This window comes from Carassius auratus, chromosome 34 (genome assembly GCF_003368295.1).
Source record: "Carassius auratus strain Wakin chromosome 34, ASM336829v1, whole genome shotgun sequence".
NCBI lineage: Eukaryota > Metazoa > Chordata > Actinopteri > Cypriniformes > Cyprinidae > Carassius > Carassius auratus.
The window spans coordinates 5,185,420-5,209,516 of record NC_039276.1 but is presented as its reverse complement, the minus strand read 5'-3'; the positions used below and the strand labels follow the sequence as shown (position 1 = coordinate 5,209,516).

The following is a 24,097-nucleotide window of genomic DNA, read 5'->3' as shown; positions in this document are numbered from 1 at the left end:
ATAAATCATACTCTAATTAACTGTGATATAGTAAACTGAACATAGAATATTGCTTCTGTTTTAATATCAAGGCTACAAGAACATAAGGCTGGAAATAAAAACTGAAACAGTATCTCATGTTGAACAGTTGAGCAAAAATGTTGAGCAAAAATTCATTTTTAATGTCAGTCTGCTAGGAACACAAGGAGTTTAAGGATGTTCAAACAAAGTTTCAGCTGATCCAGAAGTGAAGTAAGTGAATAAGAATCCAATGCATGCTGAATTTACACTGAAATGTATAAATGTGGACACAAACTGCATAGGCCCAACAATATAAAGCATTTCTTACATTTGGTTTTTAGCTCTTGGCAGCCAGTAATTTACTACAAAAACACCTTGTGTCTGGCAAAAACCATCCTAGTTTATCCCAGCTGCAAGTGAAACTTACACAACTGTTCAAAAGTTTTGGGACTGTAACATTTTTTTTTTACTCTCACCAAGGCTGTGTTCATTTGATCAAAAACACTATAAAAACAGGAATACTGTTAATTATTATTACAAATGATATAAATGTATACATATAAAAAAATATTCTCTACCTTAGTTTTTTTTTTTTTTTGATGAGCACGTCATACCACCTTGTCCATGTTAGCAACTGCCTAATTTGGGAAGGTTATAGGTTTCTGCAAGCCACAAAATTGCAAATTACCTTTTAAACATCCAGGTTATTTGCCGACCTAACCATGAATTCAGCATTGTTTTTTCCCTATGGCTCATTTTTTGTGCAAGCCTAGTATGTGTAGTATGATATATGCCATTCTAAATAGCCGCTAGCATGCAATTATCAGACAACCAAACAACCATACATGCAGCAGTTTGCAAAGGACAATATAGACATAACACATAAAATTATTAAACAAAAATTATCACTCCTCACTTCATTTTTTCTGTGAATCTTCAGAGAAGGTTTTAATTCCATCAGTGTCAACACACACAGGAATGAGGCCAACATTAAAGAGGCAGACGGCCAAGAGCAGGGAGATGAAAGGAGGCTTGCTTACCGTATTGAAATTAGGGAACAGGCCGACCGGAGAGGAGCTCTCCACGGGGAAGGTCATGAAAGGTTTCATGTCCAGACTGGACTGCATCATTAGAGAAGGAGTCCGAACCAATGCAGGGAGTGTGTTGCTATGACAGGAACTTCCTGGAGTGGAAGAAGAGGGAGAGGATCAAAACATGGAGAATGAGAAAAAACCCAAAAAAAAACATCCCTTCCTGAATTCACTCATGCATAGACGAGGAAAGCAAGAGCAGGTTTGTTAGAAAAGTGATCAGAGGAAACTCATCATCATCATTGGCCAAAGAAGCAAAATATCTGCGTGCTCTGGGGAGGAAGACTGGATACAAAAATAATAATAATAATAATATTTCTGGTATGCTATGACTTAGTGATCCATAATGTTGTCATCATTTATTCTTCCTCATTTTTGGGTGAACTATCTCTGTATGTCATCACTTGCATGAATATTATTTGCAGAGAAACCAATCCAATAATTGCAAGCTCGATTGCAAAAATCGCAAATAATGTTGACTATGACAAAGCAATATGTTACAGTATGATTACTTAATTCAATACATCATTGTATTCGTAAAAAGTATTGTTTTGCCTTATATTCATCTATACATTTGTTTATTGAAGTATTCGAATAAAAAATAAATAGATGAAAAACTGAAAAATGAAAATTTTTTAGTGAAAACACTTAATAAACACTGCCTTGGCAACTAAAAACTAAACAAAAACAAAAAAGTTTAGGTCGAAGTTCTGAATTGAAAAAATAAATAAACAAAAATTAATCTAAAAATAACAAAATTACTTAAAAAAAATTACAATAACAAAAAAAGATATAAAATAAAAATAAAAGACATTTAAAAATGGATCTGTAAATAAGTAATGATAGTCTGCAAAAATAAAGGAAATTCAAAATATTGATAAACATGTATACAAGTTTTCAATAATCGCAACAATGACAAGTCTATAGTAAGTGGCTCTGAATAACAAAGTCCACTAAATGAAGACTTGTCATTTTAATATGTATATTTGTTACAAGTGAGCTCATTCATTTAAATATTTGTTTAATTCTATACAATCAGTAACTTAGTGTCTTTCATTTACTCAGTTATTCATCCTGACTGGAGATTTGTATCATGTACTTCCACAATAATAGAACCGAGCCGTAATGTTAGTGCAACATTGCTGAATAAATTGGCTCCTAATATGCTTTGATCAGCGTGAGCAGTGCCATGTCCGATCATTTGACACAATGACAGCTCCAGTCGCACGTGTAATGAAGAAGTATCTAGTGGAATACCCCATGGAGATATCTACTCATGTATATGACGAAAGGAAAAGGGTTATTTCCTGTGTTAGGCACGATTAAAAAGAGAGAGATCCAAGAGTACAGCTCAGAAAAAGTTGTCTTAGTCTTGAATTCCTGTATGTAATGGTTAACACATCCTTGTAATGCTCTTAAAAACTATACTAAAACCTTTTAGCATGGCAGAGGATATAGGAACATCTAAAGCTACCGCATGGCGCATTGGGAGGAATAATGCACACTAATGCTGCTTTAATCATAAGCTAGCATGACACATTTGTACTCTTTGCAGAAAAAAAACAAGCTACAAATGTCCTTATTTTCTTGTCATTTGGTCTGTCTGAAAATAAGAACGGAAAATAAACAAGGAATCAGTGGCTGCCAGGAATCAAAGGAGTACGGCAGAGTACGCAGAATGTTTTTGGCTTTCTTTTCAGATGTCATCCAACAAGTCAAGGCTGACGAGACACCCTCAATGAGGCGTCTCGTAGTATGTTTTGTGGCTGCCTTACAAGTATTATTTGGTTATATAAAAATGCATTCTGGCTGTAAAACAAAATCAAATTATATATGAAGAAAAATTGTTATGGGTACACTGTGTTCAGACTGTCAGAGTCAAGACATTTCAAGGAGATCACTTCTAATTTACGTTTAAAAGCATGTTCTTTATTTTTGAAACATCACTGATTGTAATGCACAAGCCAGAACAAGTCCACTTCGGTATAATATAAATGCACACACTCCATAACTAGACAGATGTCTCCATCACCACCTGTACATCCGAGTGCTGAAACAGGCTTATTTTATTCCCATTTGCTGAGTTTAATGAGAACCACATGCAATAACAGAACTTGGCCCTCTGACTGGCATCAAAATTCATTGCCATGATTTGAAGCTCTGTGGCCCCCACCAGAACATTTAGTTTCAATAAAATACCTGAGTTTTCATGATTCAGATGAGGCAAACCTTTGCATATTTCAAAGCTTACTGAAAGCATCAGAGATGCAAAGACTCAGATGGGTAATGATTTTCCTCATCATTTAGGTTTTGACTCACTGTATTAGTTTAACCGCTTTGATGCAGCAATTGTTTAATCGCACAGGAAAATATTTTTAGTGATTCTTTTTTTTATTCAAAATGAGACCATAATCATCACCATTATTTTTCTCTGCCAAAATGATTCATTTAAAGAGAGATACACATCTGGCCACTGCAACAAAAAGTATTTTATAGGTACTTTGTGCATTATCACATTTCTCTGCCAATTCTTTGCCATAAATAAAAACACAGGCTGTATCCTGAAAAACAGTATTTCTAAAGAGCAGTTTGTCTGAAATCATAGGCTGCATCCAAAATCACATACTCCCCTATTATGCAGGTGCATCTCAATAAATTAGAATGTCGTGGAAAAGTTCATTTATTTCAGTAATTCAACTCAAACTGTGAAACTTGTGTATTAAATAAATTCAATGCACACAGACTGAAGTAGTTTAAGCACGTTTACACCTGCAGATGACATTGCACCCAAAATCATCACAGACTGTGGAAACTTAACATTGGACTTCAAGCAACTTGGGCTATGAGCTTCTCCACCCTTCCTCCAGACTCTAGAACCTTGGTTTCCAAATGAAATACAAACTCATTTGAAAAGAGGACTTTTGACCACCGGGCAGCAGTCCAGTTCTTCTTCTCCTTAGCACAGGTAAGATGCCTCTGACATTGTCTGTGATATGACAGGAATATGACAACTGTAGCCAAATTCCTTGACACATCTGTATTCCTTGACCCCAGCCTCAGTCCATTCCTTGTGAAGTTCACTCAAATTCTTGAATTGATCTTGCTTGACAATCCTCATAAGGCTGCGGTTCTCTTGGTTGGTCTAGCATATTTTTCTTCCACACTTTTTCCTTCCACTCAACTTTCTGTTAACATGCTTGGATACAGCACTCTGTGAACAGCCAGCTTCTTTTGCAATGAATGTTTGTGGCTTACCCTCCTTGTGAAGGGTGTCAATTAGAGCTGTAATCGGGCCTTAAAAGTTAGGCCCGACAGGACCCGAGCCCGACAAGTACATTTTGATTGACAGCTTTTTTAAAGCCCGAACCCGTTTACAGCCCGACATTATTCAAATGTGCGCACGCACACAGCTCTTTTGCCTTTTGTCAACAATGAGTAATTTATTCATGTTTTAACTAAATTTACTCATAACTAACGTAGACTAGACCACTTGGAAGTTGGAATAAAGAAATAAAATAAGTCCTCTGTAACATCGTAACATCTCAGCATTCTAGACATATGGGCTCATTTAACCTATAAATAGACCAACGCACCAATAAAAACGAGTCATTAAAAAAAAAATTAAATTAAGATAAATTTTAAATTAAGATGGGTATTTGGCAATAACGAAATTAAGATAAAGGCTCCGCAGGATTTGCTTTATTTTATAAAAGAATAATGCCAACATTAGCGTAAATACTCTGTCAACATTATGAATTTAAGACTCAATGAATATTTAGTTATCATTTGAAAAACCTTTACTCACAGAGATTAGGCTAGGTCTACATGTTTTTGTGGAGGAAAATGATTTAATCCACTGTAGATTTCTTCAGCGCGTTCCTGCGCTCACTGATGGTGCGTCATTATTCACTCATTATTCTCATTATAGACATGGTCAAAACCTTTCCACACCTCGCTCAGAGTTTGCTTTAGTTGCTGGTGCCTGCTGGTGCAACCAAAACGTAATCACCAGAGGCAAGCCTCCATTACACCTGTTCAGCATTAATTTTCGCATCTTTCTCGCGCTAATCGAAACACATCACATGACCGCTCATTTACCTCGCAAACCGGAGCGCAAGCCCGAGCCCGGCCCGAGCCCGCATAAGATGATATAAATTAAGCCCGAACCCGTCGGGTTCCGACGGGTCCCGTCGGGTTCGGCCAAAGATCTTCAGCTCTAGTGTCAATGATTGTCTTCTGGACAACTGTAAACTGTCTTCCCCATGATTGTGTAGCCTAGTCAACCAAACTGAGAGACCATCTTGAAGGCTCAGGAAACCTTTGCAGGTGTTTAGAGTTGATTAGCTGATAATATGAGAAAAAAAGAATATGGCTGAATTCAGAAGCTGCATCCAAAATCGCATACTTCCCTACTACACAGAAGGCTAAACAGTATATGAAGAGTAAATTCTGTGTACATTTACATATTGTATCCAAAATAACATTATTCCCTTCTATAGTAGGCGAAAAAGCGTATGCGAAGAGTAGCATGCTCAAATTCACAGACTGCATCCAAAATCACACACTTCCCTACTATATGGTAGGTGAAACACAATATTAAGTAATTACTTTTTCAAAAGAAGTAACTAGGACACAGCCACTACGACCAATGAAGACAACAGTCACGGAATTATAGATAAGGGTCAAAGGTCATCATCCATGGTGGTTGGGACGTAATATTAAACCCTGAAGTAAGTAATAGATGCCATGCATCAAAGAGTTACAAACAAAGTAAACATATTCCCCTAAGAGTTTCTTTTTTCCCTCTATTTATTATATTCTTCTTTAAGCGTTAGCCTAAATTGCTGGGAACAATATTAGAAGACCATTACAGAGAGATACAGAGCTGTGTTGCAGGGCAGACATGCCAGTGGTTTGAAGACTGTCAGGGCCAATCACTAAAACCGATGACAGGATAAAGTGTGTGTGTGAAAGGGGCAGCAGTAATTACCATTCTTCATTGTGCACACTGCAGCCATAGAGCTGTGTTTGGCCAGAACAGGTGCTATGAAGCAGACCAGAGCATACAGGGCATTGGAAAAAACAGCAGCATGAGAATCATTGATGATTTATGGTGCGCACTGTAAAAATGTTACAGTAAAATCCTGTTAATGGTACCATTACCTTACCATATATTGTTTTATATACAATAAACAAAAACATTTTTAATAACATAAAATTGCTGACACAATATTGCCACTTACTTTGTGTATTTTTCCTCTGCCAACAAAGCCAAACTCCAAACCATGGCATTACACATCAGATTTTATAACGAATCGTTTGAATGAACGATTCAATGACTCGCCAAGACACTAGTTAACTTAATGAACCAGTGTGTTTGAATGAATCGACTCAATGAATGATACAATTAGTCACTTAAAGGCTGTGTCCAAAATTAGGCGAGTAGGTACTTATTCAGTCTGAATGTGTCTATGTAATCTGGCAAGAAGATCTAACTTCTTCGAATCTAACTTTAAGAAGTTAGGAGCACCAACAAAACTGAATACTACTGAATACCCACTGAATACTAAGGAGCATCTCAACTACCTTATTGAGTGGAAGAGTTGTCAACATTCTGATGATTAAAATCTTAAACAACTGAAACTAAATTCTTTGTCACACACTTGGACTGGCATTTCTTATTAGTAATGCATCAATCTTTATTCCGATTGCTAATGTTTTAGAAGCGAGTAAGCTGATTCTGATAGTTGCGCTGCACTGCTTTGTTCTTTATATGCAATATACAGAGTAGAGGTCTTCACGGGTCCAAAAATTCATGCCCGAACCCGAAAGAGACCCGTAATGTACTACACCGAACTGACCCAGACCCATCTAATATTTAAAACGCTGGACCCGGACCCGTTTAGATCCGAGAAATGCTACCCGGACCCGTCTATTATTTGAAAGCTGAACCCAAACCCGCCGGGAAGACACAGACCCGACTGGACCTGATTGTCACATATTCCACCTTAAATTGCTATTAAAAGTCAATAAATCTGTTTGTGAATCTTTTTGTCTTACCTAATTAAAGGACCCATAGTCTCTCTTCCTTGTACCTGACTGCCTGTGATGCATTACAATCCTCAGACAAGAAAGTTATCCATGTTATTCCTCTCGTTATTCCAAGTCCAAGCTTAATCCACTCATTATTTCAGCTTCAAAAGTCCTCTTGATGTCACGGTGACGGATGACAAATGCAACTGCTCACATGTGCATTCTGACTCGAGTTAACTTGCATAATAACATTGACTGTTTGCCCTTTTGAACTATAATAGCGACTGCTTGTTCAGTGCCATGGTCGCTGACGTTATTTATTTGCTATCATCTATGTGCTCTCTGCTCTGCTGCTTACCAAGCAGTGGTTGCACGTATATATGTCCCATGTCTAATAGGAGAGTGGAAGTGATTGGAGCGATTTGACAGCTGACCGCATCAGCTGGTCACAGCCAATGTCTCCATGGCCTGATTGAACTAATGCTACGCTCGATTGAAACTTTTCTCAGTCAAGACGGACAGTTTCCCACAGATATACATTCATTTAAACCCCCACTACCAGTTCAATATTTAGAATTTTCTTTCTATATTTTGTGCATAGTGATCAGTGTATTTTATTTTATTTTCATCCGTCTTCAGCGTCTATGTTCTCTGATGACGGCCGTTTACAGACGTTGGAATTTTTCCACACAAATTACAATTCGGAAAATTATTTTAATGCAGTTCGCGCAAGTCCAAAACAGAGAACGCTGAAATAAAACAAAAACCGGTCGGTTCCGAGTCAGTTCCGAGTGCATAACCAATCTAAAATATGCATTAAAGTTAAGAATGTAATGAAGCTGTTTAATTGCTTATGTTGGACAGCATGGTGGAGCGGACACTGTATCGGCTCACAGCAGGCACATACGGTGTAGTAATTCGCAAACGTTTAGCAGAGAAATTAAGACGTGTCATTCCACAACAATATATGTGCACAAATGCTCCCAAATATATAAATATATTACATTTCGGGAGCATATGCGATCAAAACAGTAGCAATTTCGAGCACTGTCTGGATGTACTACATTCACCATTTTGTCATTATCATATGTGTATTCATAAACAGTCATTGGTTGCCACCCACTATCTACAGAGTTTATGCCTCGCAGAGGGGGCATGGATTCATTAAAACTGTAGATACAGATGTATAAAATGGTTTTTATTGTTTTAACATAAAATGTTGAATACTGACATTTGAAACAATTTAAAATATAAAAAAGAAGTCCAAATGTGAAATTAAAACCGCCAGTAGACGTATCGGAGTAGAAGTATACATTATATTTATGGAAATGTAGTGGAGTAATAGTAAAAGTTGTCTGAAATATAAAAACTCAAGTAAAGTACAGATTATCCCAAAAAATACTTAAGTACTGTAACAAATTATTTTTACTTCATTAGATGTATCACCACTGGTCAAGTACATGTCCTAAAACTCTTTGGAGGCTAAAGGACAAATACATTTATTCTGTATATTCTGTTCAAGAAGATTATAGACTCCGAACATGAATCGACAGCGAGCTTCTGGTGTGATATTCAATTTGTTTCTCTTAGAGCAACAGTCATCATGTCTATCAGAGCCCTGAATGTATGTGTCATTCAAATAGATTCAAAAGCACCATCTCTTAAACCACATCAGCATCCAGAGAATGAAAGTAATGACTGTTACCTGGGTAACGGTGGTGACAGCAAGAGAACATGTTGTGAGGAGAGTTGGAGTTCTGTGTAATGTATGTGATTACTAAGGGATGTGATTTCAACCGGCCATATCAGGATTTGCACTGACCCTGATACTGGAGGGGAAAGAAACTCTTAATTTACCTTTTTAAATCTCTTTGATGTTTGCCTATGCCGATAGTAATTTTATCTGATTATAGGGTATGTTTTCATTTGGAGGTTTAAACAGGTAAAAAATAAATAAAACTCTTTGTTTTGCATCTGGCTCTGTTAACATAGTAATTAACCCCTTAAATGGGGAAAAACATCAGCAAACACTCTCTAATCAGCCACCAACAGGCTAAAGAGCCTTAAACACTCACACAAAGCACTCTAGCATCTACCAAATTCAGTTGTTGATGCAGGTATTGTAATGATCATACCAGTCCTCTGTTTCCAAGGTTAGTTTCTCCTAGCAATGCTTGCGGGCAGCATGTCATTAGTAAAGGTTAGAATCAATTGCAGCATATAATCCGGAGCTAAATTCATTCTGCCAGATAAACAACAGTTTTTTTTTTAACAACCTCACAAAATACCTGCTAGTGTTTTTAACCCCCACCTGATGACTTGTTAGCAAAGCTAAAAATATGTCCGCAGGCAGTCTTCAGGTTCATAAGAAAAGATTTATTCAGTCATTTTCAAACACATATTGCATTGTGTTTTGCAATTAATTATTACATACATTCTAAAATGCTAAATGCTAGCTGCAACTTGCAGTTTATTTATGCTACGTGAACAAAGCTGTATGATTAGTGGTTTGAGAGCATGAGGTTTGACGTTTGAGCTTAAGCCAATTATGAAGTTCTGAAAGTTGTACAAAATATTGGGGCAGGGTTTTTTTTTTATGCAAGGATGCATTAATTATAAGGTTACAAAACCTTTCTATTTCAAATAAATACAGTTCATTTCAGTAGTTATCAATGTTGAAAACCGAAAGAGACATTTCTTGATTAGCAAATAATCATATTAGAATGATTTCTGTAGGATTATGTAACACTGAAGACTGGAATAATGGATGTGAAAATTCAACTTTGGAATAAATTACATTTTAAAATATATTCATATAGAGAACAATATTAGTTTAAAATGTATTTATATTACACAACATTGCTGTTTTTTTCTGCACTTCTTTCTAAAATTTTTCTTTTAAGAGACTTTTTTCAAAAATGTTTTAAAATTAGGGCTGCCCGCAGCTAAAGAGTTTTCATTTCAAGCATTAGTTGACTAATTGCACGTTTATTAAAGTGAAAGTGAAAGTGAAAGTGAAGTGACATTCAGCCAAGTATGGTGACCCATACTCAGAATTTGTGCTCTGCATTTAACCCATCCGAAGTGCACACACACAGAGCAGTGAACACACACACACACACTGTGAGCACACACCCGGAGCAGTGGGCAGCCATTTATGCTGCGGCGCCCGGGGAGCAGTTGGGGGTTCGATGCCTTGCTCAAGGGCACCTAAGTCGTGGTATTGAAGGTGGAGAGAGAACTGTACATGCACTCCCCCCACCCACAATTCCTGCCGGCTGGAGACTTGAACTCACAACCTTTCGATTGGGAGTCAGACTCTCTAACCATTAGGCCACAACTTCCCCTAATGGTTAATAAACCATTTAAATCATGCTAATGATCCTTTAATTGCCTACATAGCCTAATAATCGCTCAAGCGCATGCATTAAACTTGCCACAGCACACCAGCAGAAGTAATGATGATGAATGTGTCAGTGAAAAACAGTAAGCTTAAACTACATTAACATTTTAATAACATATTGATAAACTAGTGTTTTCTGTGATTTGGGTTTAAGAGATGAAGACGGCGACACTGACTCATCATCTCCACAGTAGTGGATTTGCCTGCATGCAAGTTGGATTACATAATCTGAGTTTTTTTTTTCACATTCGAATAGCTTCATTTGAAAGTAGACATTTCACTCTCTATAGATATATTTTTCATGTCTGCAACAGTACATAGAGTTTCGTGCTCAAGTTCACAGAGAACAAGAGGGCAGAAATCACATCCTGTTTGCTTTCATTATTTTACAAAAGCACAATGTTTTGTTGTTATAGTGAGTGCACACAAATAAACGTAGAGGTTTTACAGATTCGAAAGATGTATAAAGGCGGGCGTACACAGTGCGATTTTTGCTGTTGTACGAGTTCGCATGCGATTTTTTTCAATCGTGTGGAAATCAGGTATTCTCGTATGGTCGCGGCGATCATTTGCAATGAATTATGAGCCGAGCAGAGTGGCTTACGAGCACTTCCCGACCTCCCAATCATTTTTAAACATGTCTAAAAAGTTTGTGAGCTATCGGTTTGAATTCGTGCCATTTGTGCGGTTGAACGAGCCGATTTGTTGATTTCTCTGAAGTTGACCAATCACGAACTAGGAAAACCACAGTAGAAGAAAGACGAAGACGGCAGCGCCACAGCGAATGTGGACGACCAGGAGGAAAAACTCGCTGAAGTCTGACAGGAACAGCGAGCACTGTATGATGTTTCTAGCAACGTGTTCCAATGCCTTTTTAGTTTTCTCTTTCACACACGCATATGTAGTTTACAGGAACTCTTCATAAACGTAACGGTATTCATACACTGTCTACCTCTATCCATCACGGAAAATTGAGCCATTTGGTTTACGAGGGCACATGAATTGTCCTCACAAACCATGTTTACAGTGTAATACCTATTTCAGATATTTATAAATCATATACAAGAACACACACACGGTAACCAAACGTCCCAGTTTCCTATTGCTGAAAAATAACCTGTACGTGTAGGAAACAGTCACGGCTCATATCAATATTTTATATGCAGTTATGAGAGAGGGAGATCAGTTATAATATGCGCGTTCCACTTGAAGCAGCACTGCTCAGAATGATCACCTGTATAACAGTACCGCGAGAGCGATTCGAATGCATTGGATATGTGTGCTCTCTATCGCTCTCGCGGTACTTTAATGTCATACAGTGATCCTTCTGTGTGTGCAGCGGTGCTTCAAGTCGAACGCGTTTATCAACTTTGTGCGATTGCTTCTGGAATTCGCAGGTTGTAAAATCGTGTCGTATATCATCTCATCCGTACGATTTTCAGATAAACTCACTCGTGCCGGTGCGTGGACATACGATCTTCCGACCATCCGAATTCGCACCGTGTATGCCCGCCTTTACGGTTATCTGTGTGACCAAAATGAGCAAGTGACTGCACCAGTGCCTCCATCTGTCATGCTTTGAGCATGTTACTATTCAGCTTTCACACTTCGCACAGACACTCGAACAGCGCACATTTCTTTTAGGTTAACATTAGATTGAGTGGCCATGTAAAGTTGCTACTACTTACATACTACAGATGATGAGACATATTTGAGGTAGATGAATGATGTTTTACTGTATTACCACAAATCCATCTGTTAACGCTCTGTCAGTTACGGACTGTGTGACCTCAGCACTTCCTGTGGATTTTTTTTTTTCCGAACAAGCCTCTTTACATTGACTATTATGAGGCAGCCCTATTTAAAATAATTACCGCCCCCAATTTTTTGGAATGGTAGTACATTGTGGAAATTGGTCAGAAGTTGGTTTAAAAATGGAAAGCTGATGGCTGTGCAAACAAGAAAATTATTCTAATTCTGACAAAGATCAAATCTCACAGAAGCAGTCAAAGATCTTCTATGGACAAAAATGGCGTATTTACACTTAAAATTATCTGCTTTTTTTCAGAGAATGAAGTTTGAATTCAAGGAGATAACAAATTATATTTGCACCAAGTGTCTCTTTCAGCTCGGTTTCATCATCTAGTCATGTGATTTCAAGTCTGATTTGAGAATTAAAACACCTGAGCAGCAGCTGGCAGTGGCACTTGTCTCTCAGAGGTTTGCTCAGACTTCAGCGCAGTTAATAAAACGGCAGCAGCAGCCTTTGGAAAGCTAGCACAAAAACACTTTTCAAGATAAACCTATTGCATAAAGCGATTTGTTGAATTGTAAATGATAAAAGATATAGATATAAATGTACAAAATGAAATCAAAAGGTAATTGGTCACACTTTCTGCTTGTCAAATGGTCAATATGTTATTATACGCTACCAATCAAATGTTTGGAATAATTGGGATTTTTGGAATGATTTTGAAAGAAGTTTCTTATATATATTATTACAATTTCAAATAACTGCTTTCTGTATATTTCAAAATGTTATTTATTTCTGTGATCGCAAAGCTGAATTTTCAGCATCATTACGCCAGTCTTCAGTGTCACATGATTCTTCAGAAATCATTCTGATATGCTGATTTGGTGCCCAGTTACTATCAATTATTAATAATGGATCTTCTTATGATCCGTATTGAAAACTTCTGCATAACATTTAAATTTTTTGAAGAAAACTAGTAACTTTTTCAGGATCTTTGATCAATAGAATGTTCAATGAACAGCATTTCTTTTTACTGTCATTTTTTTTTAATCAGTTTAATGCATCCTTGCTGAATAAGGTATTATTATTATTATTATTATTATTATTATTATTATTAGATTTAGGAAGTAAATAGGAGCATATACTTTAATTGTAAATTGTAATTCCCAGAATCCACTGTGCTACATTTCACATTTGGTGTTTTTTTTTAAATAATTATATTTCTTCTTAGTTTTTTTTGTCCTACCAGTTATGTTCATTAGGGTTGTATGTTACATCTAATGTTGTTAAATTAATGATTATTTGCATACTGTTAGTGTTGTTCGTTACCATGATGGTGTTTAGTGTTTGTATGAATGACACAGTGCACCTTCTATATAACATTTTTATCTTCTCAGCTTGTGCTTGTGCTTTTGATCTTAGTTCATCATGAACCATTTTGGTGGTTATCGGAGTATTACAAAGGAGCTAAACAGATTTCAAAAGTTCAATAGGTTGGTATATTAACATTATGTCAGTTAATGAAATACGTTTTTAAATGTAAATTTAAATTGAATCCGTAAAATCCCCAATTTTTTTTTTTTTTTTTTACAGTAAAATTCTGGCAACCACAGCTGCCAGTCTTATACTCTAAATGTTAGAGATTTCAAAGATTTATTTATTTTTTCAGTTATTTTAAATTGTAATAATATTTCCTTACCTTTATTTTTTTAATCACTGCTGAGTTTAAGATGATTCTTTCCAAAAAAAGAAATGTATAAATAAAATTAAAAAAATCCCTAAACCGAAAGTCTAAACCAGCCAAAAAAGGTTAATTTTCAGATACTTTCTTTCCAATTTTGTTATCTAAAGGAGTGACATTTGTTCAGTTTTAAGTGTGACTTAAATGTCTGAAATCCTTTTGGGCCACCGTAGGTCAGGACCGAAGTGCTTATCAGTACTTTGCCTTGTTGGATGAGATGCCGTGACATTTGCAGTGTTGATTTAGTGAGAGGTTGAACCCTCCTGCAGGGCTGGCTAGAGCCCCTTGGCTCACCTTCACCCTTTCGCATTTCTGAGTGTCTCTGTCTGATTGTATTTGACAATGACAAATCAAACGGTGTGCTGTGTGAGGCTGCTCTTTTCCCAAAGGTTAGCCAGCATGCACCTTATCTCACAGGGACACTCAGAGAGATAAAAATAAGGGAAGAAAACCACACAAATAATGACTTTTTACATTTCAAATGTAGCCTTCTTAAGAGTTTTTTTTTTTTTAAAGAGACTAGCAAGCTATCTATAAGTCACAATTTCATGAAAAGCATGGGGAAATTTATTCACAGTGAAAGGCTTTACTCGAAAAGAAATGTATGGAAAGATTACCAAAAGTTTTCCACACACAAATCTTGAATAGTTCAACTTTTTTCAAGTATCCTCCAAAACCCACAATAAAAGAAATAATATACAAAAACCTTCTGAAGAATCAGTGAAATGTGACAACGTAAAGAAGCCTGCAGTACAAAGCGGAGGATACGTGTCCTTGAATAGAATCCTAACATTAATTTAGTGCATACAGAACAACAACTGCCAAAAATTCACTCTCCATTAATCACAGGGACTGAATTGTAACGCTTTGGAACAACGCGTGGAATCAAGCAGAGCTTTTGGTGTCAAAAGTCTACGTTTGGGGAACTTTCTGTGTGCCTCAGGTGCAAAATCGCTTCCATTAACAGTTTGTTATAATAATTCATAATACAAATTATTCAATGATTCTCTCTCTCTCTCTCTCTCTCTCTCTCTCTCTCTCTCTCTCTCTCTCTCTCTCTCTCTCTCTCTATATATATATATATATATATATATATATATATTTTTTTTTTTTTTTTTTTTTTGCCATTCATTTATTACAAACAGCCAAGAGATGTAAATTACTTTTGTTTGAATAATTTATTGTTTAATGTACACCACAGTTCAAAAGCTTAGGCCCGATTAGATCTTGAAAATACAATAAACAATGCAATATTGTTTAATATTAGTACAAATTTAGAACTAAAACCTATTTTCTATCGCAATGTATTTTAAAATTCACTTCTGTTCATATTTCCAGTACATTTTATTTGTAAAATTTGAACGGAACAGGTGAGGTAGGTTTTGGGGAGGGGTGCATCTGTGGCAGGTGGGATTTCTAGTCAGTTTAATCCTTGTACTGGAAGCAAAAAACCAAGCTGAGAAAAAGAGACAGAGAGAGCGAGGGAGATGGTCTCTTGGTTGCACCCTGCAGGTCTCTAGCCACCTGGTGCAACAAAAGAGCAGCAAAAAGAAACATACTGGACCTGCACTGGCTCAGATGTCATTTGAAACCTAATCTAAACCAAACCAGTGAAAAAACACATCTTTGCACTTCAGTAAACACTACAGCAAGGGTGTCCAGAGATCATAAACATTGCATTTGTATTTTCACACAGTGCTGCCCTGACATTAACAACCACAAGACAAAATAACAGCTGAATTTATGTAATTATAGTAGAGTACAGTAAATGAGACTGGAGGTGACGCTTTTCAGATCTAGCTGGAAAAACAAGTAAATTAAGCCCTCGCAAATTTTGATGGCGTTCCAATCCAAACTGAGAGTGACTTTTCCTTTTAAATGGCCCTCGGAGAATGATTTCATCACTAATTCCTAAAAAAGGCTTTTCTAATGGGTGTACGTTATTAGACTGGGATAATGTTTCTTAAGCTTTTGTACAGGGGAAAACAGACACTGTGGTTATGACTTCATATTTTTTCTGGCTGTTACTATTGGAAGCGTAGAAACCCACTGAACGGGAAACTGAAAAAAGGCTGCGGTGGGATGCTTCTTGCAGAATTAAACAACAGCAGAACACTCCGAATTGCAGAAAAACTCACTGTTGACAGTTTGAGGACAATTTCCTATGCCAGCAAAGGAAAAGGTTTGGGATTAAATGAGCACACATCAGGCGAGGTATAGACGGGCTTATTGATCCTCGCCATAAACGATGAACATTCATTGCTGCAGCTATTCTCTGAGAGCGCAGCCGAATTCACACATCTGAATTTGATTCTGCTCGTATAAAGGAGATCTCCAAGGAGAGGAAATAATTCAGCCCAACAGCAGACTGTCTCTGTGATCTACAGTGTTTAGAATATCCACGAGCAGGTGCATGATTAAACTTGACTGGGGTTTGCTTCTTCTGCTGTTTAAAGAGTAGTACATCATGTATCCACCCCCATGTATGACTTAATTTCAACCATGGAGTTTCTTGGGATTCTAGTACATGAGCCACACTTTTATGATATTCTTTTTATAGAGCTTTTTTTTGGTACTTTTTGGAGCTTGACAGTCCCAGTTCACTTTCACTGTATGGAAAAGATCAGCCTAGCACCTCTTTTTTTCTTTTTCACAGAAAAGCATGAACCTACAGGGTGGTTTATTTTTGGGTGAACAATTCCTTTAATATTTTGTAACAGAAACTTCTGTTACTTTACAAGTACTGGTGCCAAAGTTGCCTGGTTTCTATCAAGATGTTTCTTCTCCATTACTGTCACCTCACAGACTTTGGGTTCCTTGCCTCTGTTGCCTTTGGCTTGCTTAGTTAGGGTTTAAAAACAGTTCATAATTTTAGAAATATTATGAATTTGACTGCACTAACAGTATTGGACAAGAACAAAACTTGAACTGAACTGAGCTGGAGAATGAGATCTGTCTTCTGAGGAGCTGCTTTATAGCTTAATTTAATGAATGTAATTCATTCTGATGAACACCACAAACATCAACACTGTTTTTAAACTGTACCAACACAGAACTGACTTCTCAGAATTAAATAATAATAATAATAATAATAATAATAATAATAATAATAATAATAATAATAATAACAATAATACAAATATTTAAAATATCTTCATATATTCTACAGAAAAAAAGTACTACAGGTTCAGAATTACACGAGAGAAGGGAATGATGAAATAATTACATCTTTATGAATTATCCATTTAGGACACACTTTAAATTATTTTAATTAGCATTAAATTATGATCAGGCTTGCTAACATCAAAGTTTCAGGTTCAAGTAAGGCAACTCAGAACTGAAGAAATACTGAAGACACTGTACTATTCATTCATCAGTGAGGCTTCTGAGGACAGCACTTAACCCTCGGTTCCTCTCCATATATAATTAGTGCACTGTAGGTCACTTTGGATGGGAAATGTCTGTTAAGGGCGAGTAACTTCCTTCCATCACAATGATATTCATTAGTAAGACACCAGCAGGTCAATGATATTAGCTTCAGCTGATACGAAGCAATGTAGAAGAGAGTCTAGAAGAGAAACAGAAGAATTGCGATGTAAAATGTAATCATAAGAGCAAACCATAAACCACAAGAGAATAAATGCAGTGCTATTACAACAGCAGCATTCAGCTCTCGATTCACCACCCACACATCAAGTTTACATGTTTACAAACTAGTGTCAAAAAACACTCTTTCATAGTAATTAGATTAAAAGAGGATTATGTGTTAGAGCAATAAATTAATTATTTACTTCCTGCAAAACTGCTCACTGATGCAAAAAGAGTCTTCTTTTTTATAACTGGGTGTAATAATGATCAGGTTTGAATCATTAAGATGCACTGAAATCACACACATAAATATAGTCCACTTTTATGGAGAGTGGTAAGATCAAGAAATAGTGTAAGTCAGATTTAAATGTGCACCAGAGCTCAATGTGTCAGAACAAGGTCTAGGTCTCTCACTCACACACACACACACACACGCAAATCTGAATATGAGAATTATTTCTGAAAGATCATGCGACAATGAAGACTAGTCGTATGGCAGCAAACAAAGTTAGAACTGTGAGATATAAAAGCACTTTGTAATACAACACAGACACATTAAGGGCACAAATAAACAGTTTTGAGATATAAAGTCACATTGTGCACATTAAGTTGCAAGCGTGTGACAAAGTTACAGCTGTGCGATATAAAGATCTGTGAGAAAGTGAGATTATATTTGTGAGATAAATTCATATTGTGACACAGTTGCAATAGGGTTACAAAGGAAAAAAAGTAAATGGGATCAATTTTAATTTCGATTTCTTGTTGACATCAAAACATATTTTGGGATTTAATAAGTCTGGGCTTAGTATCGTCTGACTGTCTGGTGTAAATGGACATGATGCTGAAATAGACCAACTAATAGCCAGCTTACATGGCTTTATGAAGTCAGTCATAGATCATGAGTGGTACTGAAAAGTAAAGGAATAATTCTGGTACATCCTCTGTCAGAATAGATGCCACAAAGGGTGATTTAAGCTGTCCTCTTTAGATGGCATATGACTGTGGTCGGAAGAAACTACTTAATGGGAAACAGCTGCTTTTTTTCAGTGGATCCGTTCACATGTAGACGACGCATCCAAAACCAGCACTATTTGAGGCAAATCTAATAATGTCCTAAATTCAATTTAAATGCAGATTTACAAACCAGTGCTTCAAGTCCGCATCAGAGCGAGGAAGAACAGGCACAGTCTGTGCCTTTAAACACAATTTGTGAAAATGAAGCTGGTGTGGCTTCTAATAAAAATCTCCTGACAACGGGGTAAATGAAATCATGCATCACAATGAGTGTGTGTTCTTGTGCTACAGGGAATGATTAGATTGCCAGAAATTACCAAGGTGATGCAATGAACAGCTTGGAATTACGAGAGCATCCACAGGTCACAACAGAGCTGTCTATACAACCATCCATCCATCCATCCCATAGTGGAAACAGCTTCCATAGTTAACTGGTCAAAGACAGTAAAGACTTTTTTACAACTACTTTTTTTTCTAATTAATGCTGTTCTTTTGAACTTTTTAATCATCCAAAAATGCCGAAAAAAGTATCATGGCTTAACAAAAATATTAAGCAGTACAACGGTTATCCATTACCATCAATAGAGTCCTCTTCAAATAAGTGTCTCATTAAAATCCAAATAAAGAAGAATTCCTTGGATTTTTAACACACATATTTAAAGGTGACTCTATCGCCCCCTTGAGTTCTGAGGTTTGTTACTTCTAAAACAGTACTGTACTGTACAGTGGGAACTTGCCTGCAATGACTAGCTGGCTCAGTCACATATGTCTTTGCATACATGGAATTAAATGGTTTCTGACTTCAGTTGAATGAACACAAACACACATCATCCCATTCTCAAAGCGTTGTTGCGGTCTACCATCTGTTTAGTGCACTCAAACAGTACTTTTACAATAAAATGGGTTCACTTATCTCAAATACTGGCTTTTGAGTAATACATATACAAGAACCAGACCACTAAAGATTGTTTTGGAACACATTCTGTGGGAGATTATGTTAAAGTTTCGCCCCTCCCTCAGGTGTAAGCGTGAGAGAAGTTTAGTGTGGTGTTTGTTCTCTAGAAAGGGGGCAGGCATACAGTACCTACCAAAAGTGAGCTTGCAAATGGAAGCGAGGTCTATGAGTGAAAGTGCAAATGTGCAGATGTATTTCAGCTATACTGAGATAGGTTTCCTCACTTTCTCAATCACCCTGTGGAATAGTGGGTGGTGAATCTTTTACTCTTATTTTACTCTATATATGTACCCCGGAGTGACTCACCGAGATTGACTAAATCCACCTGCAAGAGATGGTGGATGGGAAGAAAGACAAAGGCTGGAAGAAGACGGAGGAGGTGGAAGAAGATGAGGGTGGAATCAAAGGGCAAAGACTGAAGCCAACGTTTTGTGTTTGGATGCTGAGAAGATGCAATGAATCAAACTGTCAAAATCCACAGCTGTCAGACCCTTACCATCAGAATGAAGTACAGGAGTGTCCGCGGATGGATCGTTTGGTGTAATATACCCTCATGTTGACAGAAGGATTAGAGGTTCTCGGGAGGATAATGACTGGGAGACAATGCTCTGGGAACGTTCATGAGATCCATCACCTGCTTTATGGGCACCTGTGAACTCACCACACTGAGACGTGCCAGCAATGGGGCCACAGCTAAATTTGTATCCCCTCTGGGGGGGTGGGAAAGGAAACATTCAGCTCACTGAGAGACATGCATCAGATATGTAATGTTGCCGAAAATACACCATGAAAGAAATACCACCAATAGCAGATACTGTATGTGACCCTGGACCTCGAAATTGAGTTTTATACATCTGAATATATAAGCTTTCCATTGATGTATGGTTTATTAGGATCGGACAATATTTGGCCAAGATACAACTATTTGAAAATCTGGAATCTGAGGGTACAAAAAAAACAAAACAATCGTCTTTGAAGTTGTCCAAATTCATTTTTAACAATGCATATTACTAAAAAATAAATAAATACGTTTTGATATATTTACGGTATGGAAATTTACAAGATATCTTCATGGAACATGATCTTTACCAAAGTCCTTTCAGGCAAGTCATGCCACTCGGCCGCAATCTTGGAAACGCCCCCGGGCAGCTATTTCATACTAACAAGACCAGCTCCTATCTAAATGAATGGACAGAGAGACAGAACTGCACTTTCACTGGTCACCGGGACATAAAAACTGTATGTATAGAAACAGCAGTGAAATATTTTTGATGACTTTGCCCTAAAATAAAGTTTAAAACACCTTTTTTCCCACAGGTTATACTTTTACCGCGCATGCGCAAGCGTTCCTCAACTGTGCGCATACGTCAGTGGAACCAGACGATAGGCTGACATGATTCTCGGCTTGACTGTTAAAAGCAGCTGATTGGCTTTCCAGCCGGAGGGGAGGGACATGTGCACACAACCGCCATCTTTGCCGTTACGGGTTTTCCTTATATAGTTGTATTGAGGATTGAGGAAGTGTCATGTCTCTTATAAAATGTCTCTGTCGTTACTTAATATCCTAATGATATTTGGCATAAAGGAAAGTTTTTTCATTTTGACACAAACAATGTTTTTTTGACTAGTGCTAAAGATATATCCCAGTGACTTAAGACTGGTTTTGTGGTCCAGGGTCATATATACCAAAGCAAAACCACCAGAAGGAAGAAAGAAGGAAAGAAAGAAAGAAAGAAAGAAAGAAAGAAAGAAAGAAAGAAAGAAAGAAAGAAAGAAAGTAGACTGTGTCCAGTTATTCAACTACAACACTTCAGCCGAGAATGCCTGACATGTTGGCAGCTTGTCAATAATATGATTATTAGTTTCCCTAGGCGTTTTCTGAAAACTGTATCTAGAAGAAAACATTCAGTCCTCCCAATATCACAGTACACTGTTAAAACCTGTGATGAAGAAAAGGGGAGAACAAAATCAAACTAAATATTTACCCTTCCTAAAGAAAATGTAAGTGCTTTTGCATTTTGTAAAGAGTCTTCCAGTTGTTTGGTACTATTGCTAAGATGCTCTGAGTGGTGTTTTACACAGTTGCTAGGGTGGTCTGTGTGATTGCTAAAGCTTTTCCAGGGGGTCACTAAAGTGTTCTGAACATTTTAGAGCAATGCTATGTGGTGTTCTAGGTGGTTGTTAGGCAGTTAATAGGGTGTTCTGGGTGGCTGTGAAGATTTGGCTGAAGTGTTCAAAATGGTTTTAGCGTACTGAAAAAAAGGTCTTGCTTAAGTGCTGCTTTGCGTCAGGCCAAACAATGCCCATTAGTCGTTCTATATTCCCTGTAAACCACAGCTTTTTTTGGGGCTCATTGCATTTATAAAACGGTTACCACACAACACAAATATTAAAGGTAAAATATATATAAATAATCAACCTTCTATTAGAAAAAGAGTCCCTGACAGTCACAGTGAACAGTGACAGAATGTTCCTTTAACATGCCTCATCTTAATGAAGCTTAAATCAACCTCTTATAGTTAAAACCAGAGCTACAGATAACATCATTAGACAGTGTAACTCAATGAACTTACAGTACTGTACCTAAAAAAAAAGAAATTTTTAAATAGTATTGCATCTGTACTTCAGAAAACTGTGGGCTTCCACACACAATCATGCACATCAACATTTCTCCCTCATTATTAGACTTTCTTTTATGAAGAGCGTAGTCTCAAATAAGAGGTGAAAGACAAACATAACAGCAGCAGGTGTCACTCATACTTTAAATAAATAAATAACTAGCAGTTAATTTAGCCTAAATACATAATACATGGAACCGCAGCAACACACAGACACAGTGGTGCAGGAATACCGATGTCAAAGGTATATGTTTGTGGAATAATTTACAATGGTTTTGAATGCGACTCAACCGATCAGAATCAAGGACTGGAACTATCCGTTTACATTTTTAAAGCTACGGTCACACAAGATCGCACTCCATTACTTCCATTCATTAACATGCATAAGTTGTACACCAGAAATGCAAGAAGTTTTTTTTAAGGAGAAGTTTTGGTATCCGCTGGGTACCAAAGCTGATCGGTGAATTAAAAAATCTAAACGAAGACATCTATTTAACCAAAAGAGGATCTAAGCAACAATAACACACAAACTTAAAAGCTAACTTTGGACCCCATGTGATTTAAAAAACATATTTGGAAAAGCTGCTCAATGAAACCCCCAGAAAACTCCTAACCCTAAGCATCATGAATAAAAACAACAGTAATGTCTGGTTTAGCGAGAAGCACTGACAATTAAAAACTCCCCAAAAGTGCAATTAGATGCAGAGATTTACGACACTGTAATGTTTGGAAAAGTGGGAGATCACAAAACTCAAACAATCGTTAAGTCACCAACATCTGTTATGCAAAGAACAATAACAAGATCATTAAACCGGGCTGTCATGGGATCACAGGCACACGACTCGGGGAGCATGTTTCATTATTCACACTAAGAACAAACCCTGTCACATTCAGTGAGCCGAGCGACAAGACCCCCTGTTGGAAACAGATCTGCATTAACAAACCTCCCGTAAAGTGCGAGTGATTCAATTAGGGCTGCACGTGTTCACCTGATTGCTGAATAAAAGCATCAGCCGGCCAGGATCAAATGACACATTTTTGCTTTTCATGCGGTTCGGGATAAGCCAACACGGTATCCGAGTTTGCTTTTAACAAAAGAACGGTCAAAAATGGTAATGGAAATACCACTCTCTTAAGAGTACACTCGGCTTTGCTGCGACAAATGTGTTCGTATCCAAACGCAACTCTCTTGCTGTGCAAATTACTTTAAAAAGTGATTTTACCAGCGGCAGTACTTGTTGTTTCAGCTCTGAGGTTTCCATGGAGACTAAGGAACAGCAGGAACAGGAGAACCTCTTGTCACGCTCAAGCCCAAACTTCGTCCCTAATGCTTGTTTCCAAGTAACAACATCTCTCTCTTTAGTAACAACATCCCTTGAGCAGACAGACACAGAGACAGACAGACAGACCAAATGCCCCCTCTGGCCACCGGTGTTAATGTGCTTTGGGTGTTGTTTTTGTCAAAGCATCTCAAATGCCTGCTAAAAGCCAGCTCTGAGCGTTGGCAACTTGGCATGCCACTCCAAAACCCCAAGGGCTGGTTTGAAATGTACCTTGCGTTGGCCCCAATAGGTTTGCTCCTGCGCCACGTGGGCCTATGCTCCAAATGACTTCTCTCTCACTCTCCCCAATGTATTCTCTGATTTTACTTTATCAAACAATATTGGGCATTAATATTCAGTGCAGTGAGAAGCATAGAAGCGCATGCAAATCAAATCCTGTCAAGGGGATTATTGTGTCGCTCAAAGCTATGGCTGACACATTCGCTATGTACGTCTGCCATGCCATTCCTTCTGGCCAGGAGTTACGCTTTTGCGTCAATTAAAACCAAAACAGCGGCTTTATTAACCTAAGGTCAATGAAAGAGGCCTGTAGATTTATCACTGTTACTGCTGACAGTG

At 37.4% G+C, this 24,097-nt stretch overlaps 1 protein-coding gene across 3 annotated transcripts in view; it reads right to left on the bottom strand.

Moving 5' to 3' along the window:
- Window positions 1-24,097, bottom strand: part of LOC113053003 (zinc finger protein 385B-like) — a 116,021-nt gene that overhangs the window by 32,904 nt on the left and 59,020 nt on the right. For all 3 annotated transcript variants that reach the window (XM_026217583.1, XM_026217582.1, XM_026217584.1), the window contains one exon: window positions 1,041-1,183. In XM_026217583.1, the coding sequence (XP_026073368.1) occupies window positions 1,041-1,183 (143 nt within the window). The remainder of the gene's footprint in view (window positions 1-1,040; window positions 1,184-24,097) is intronic.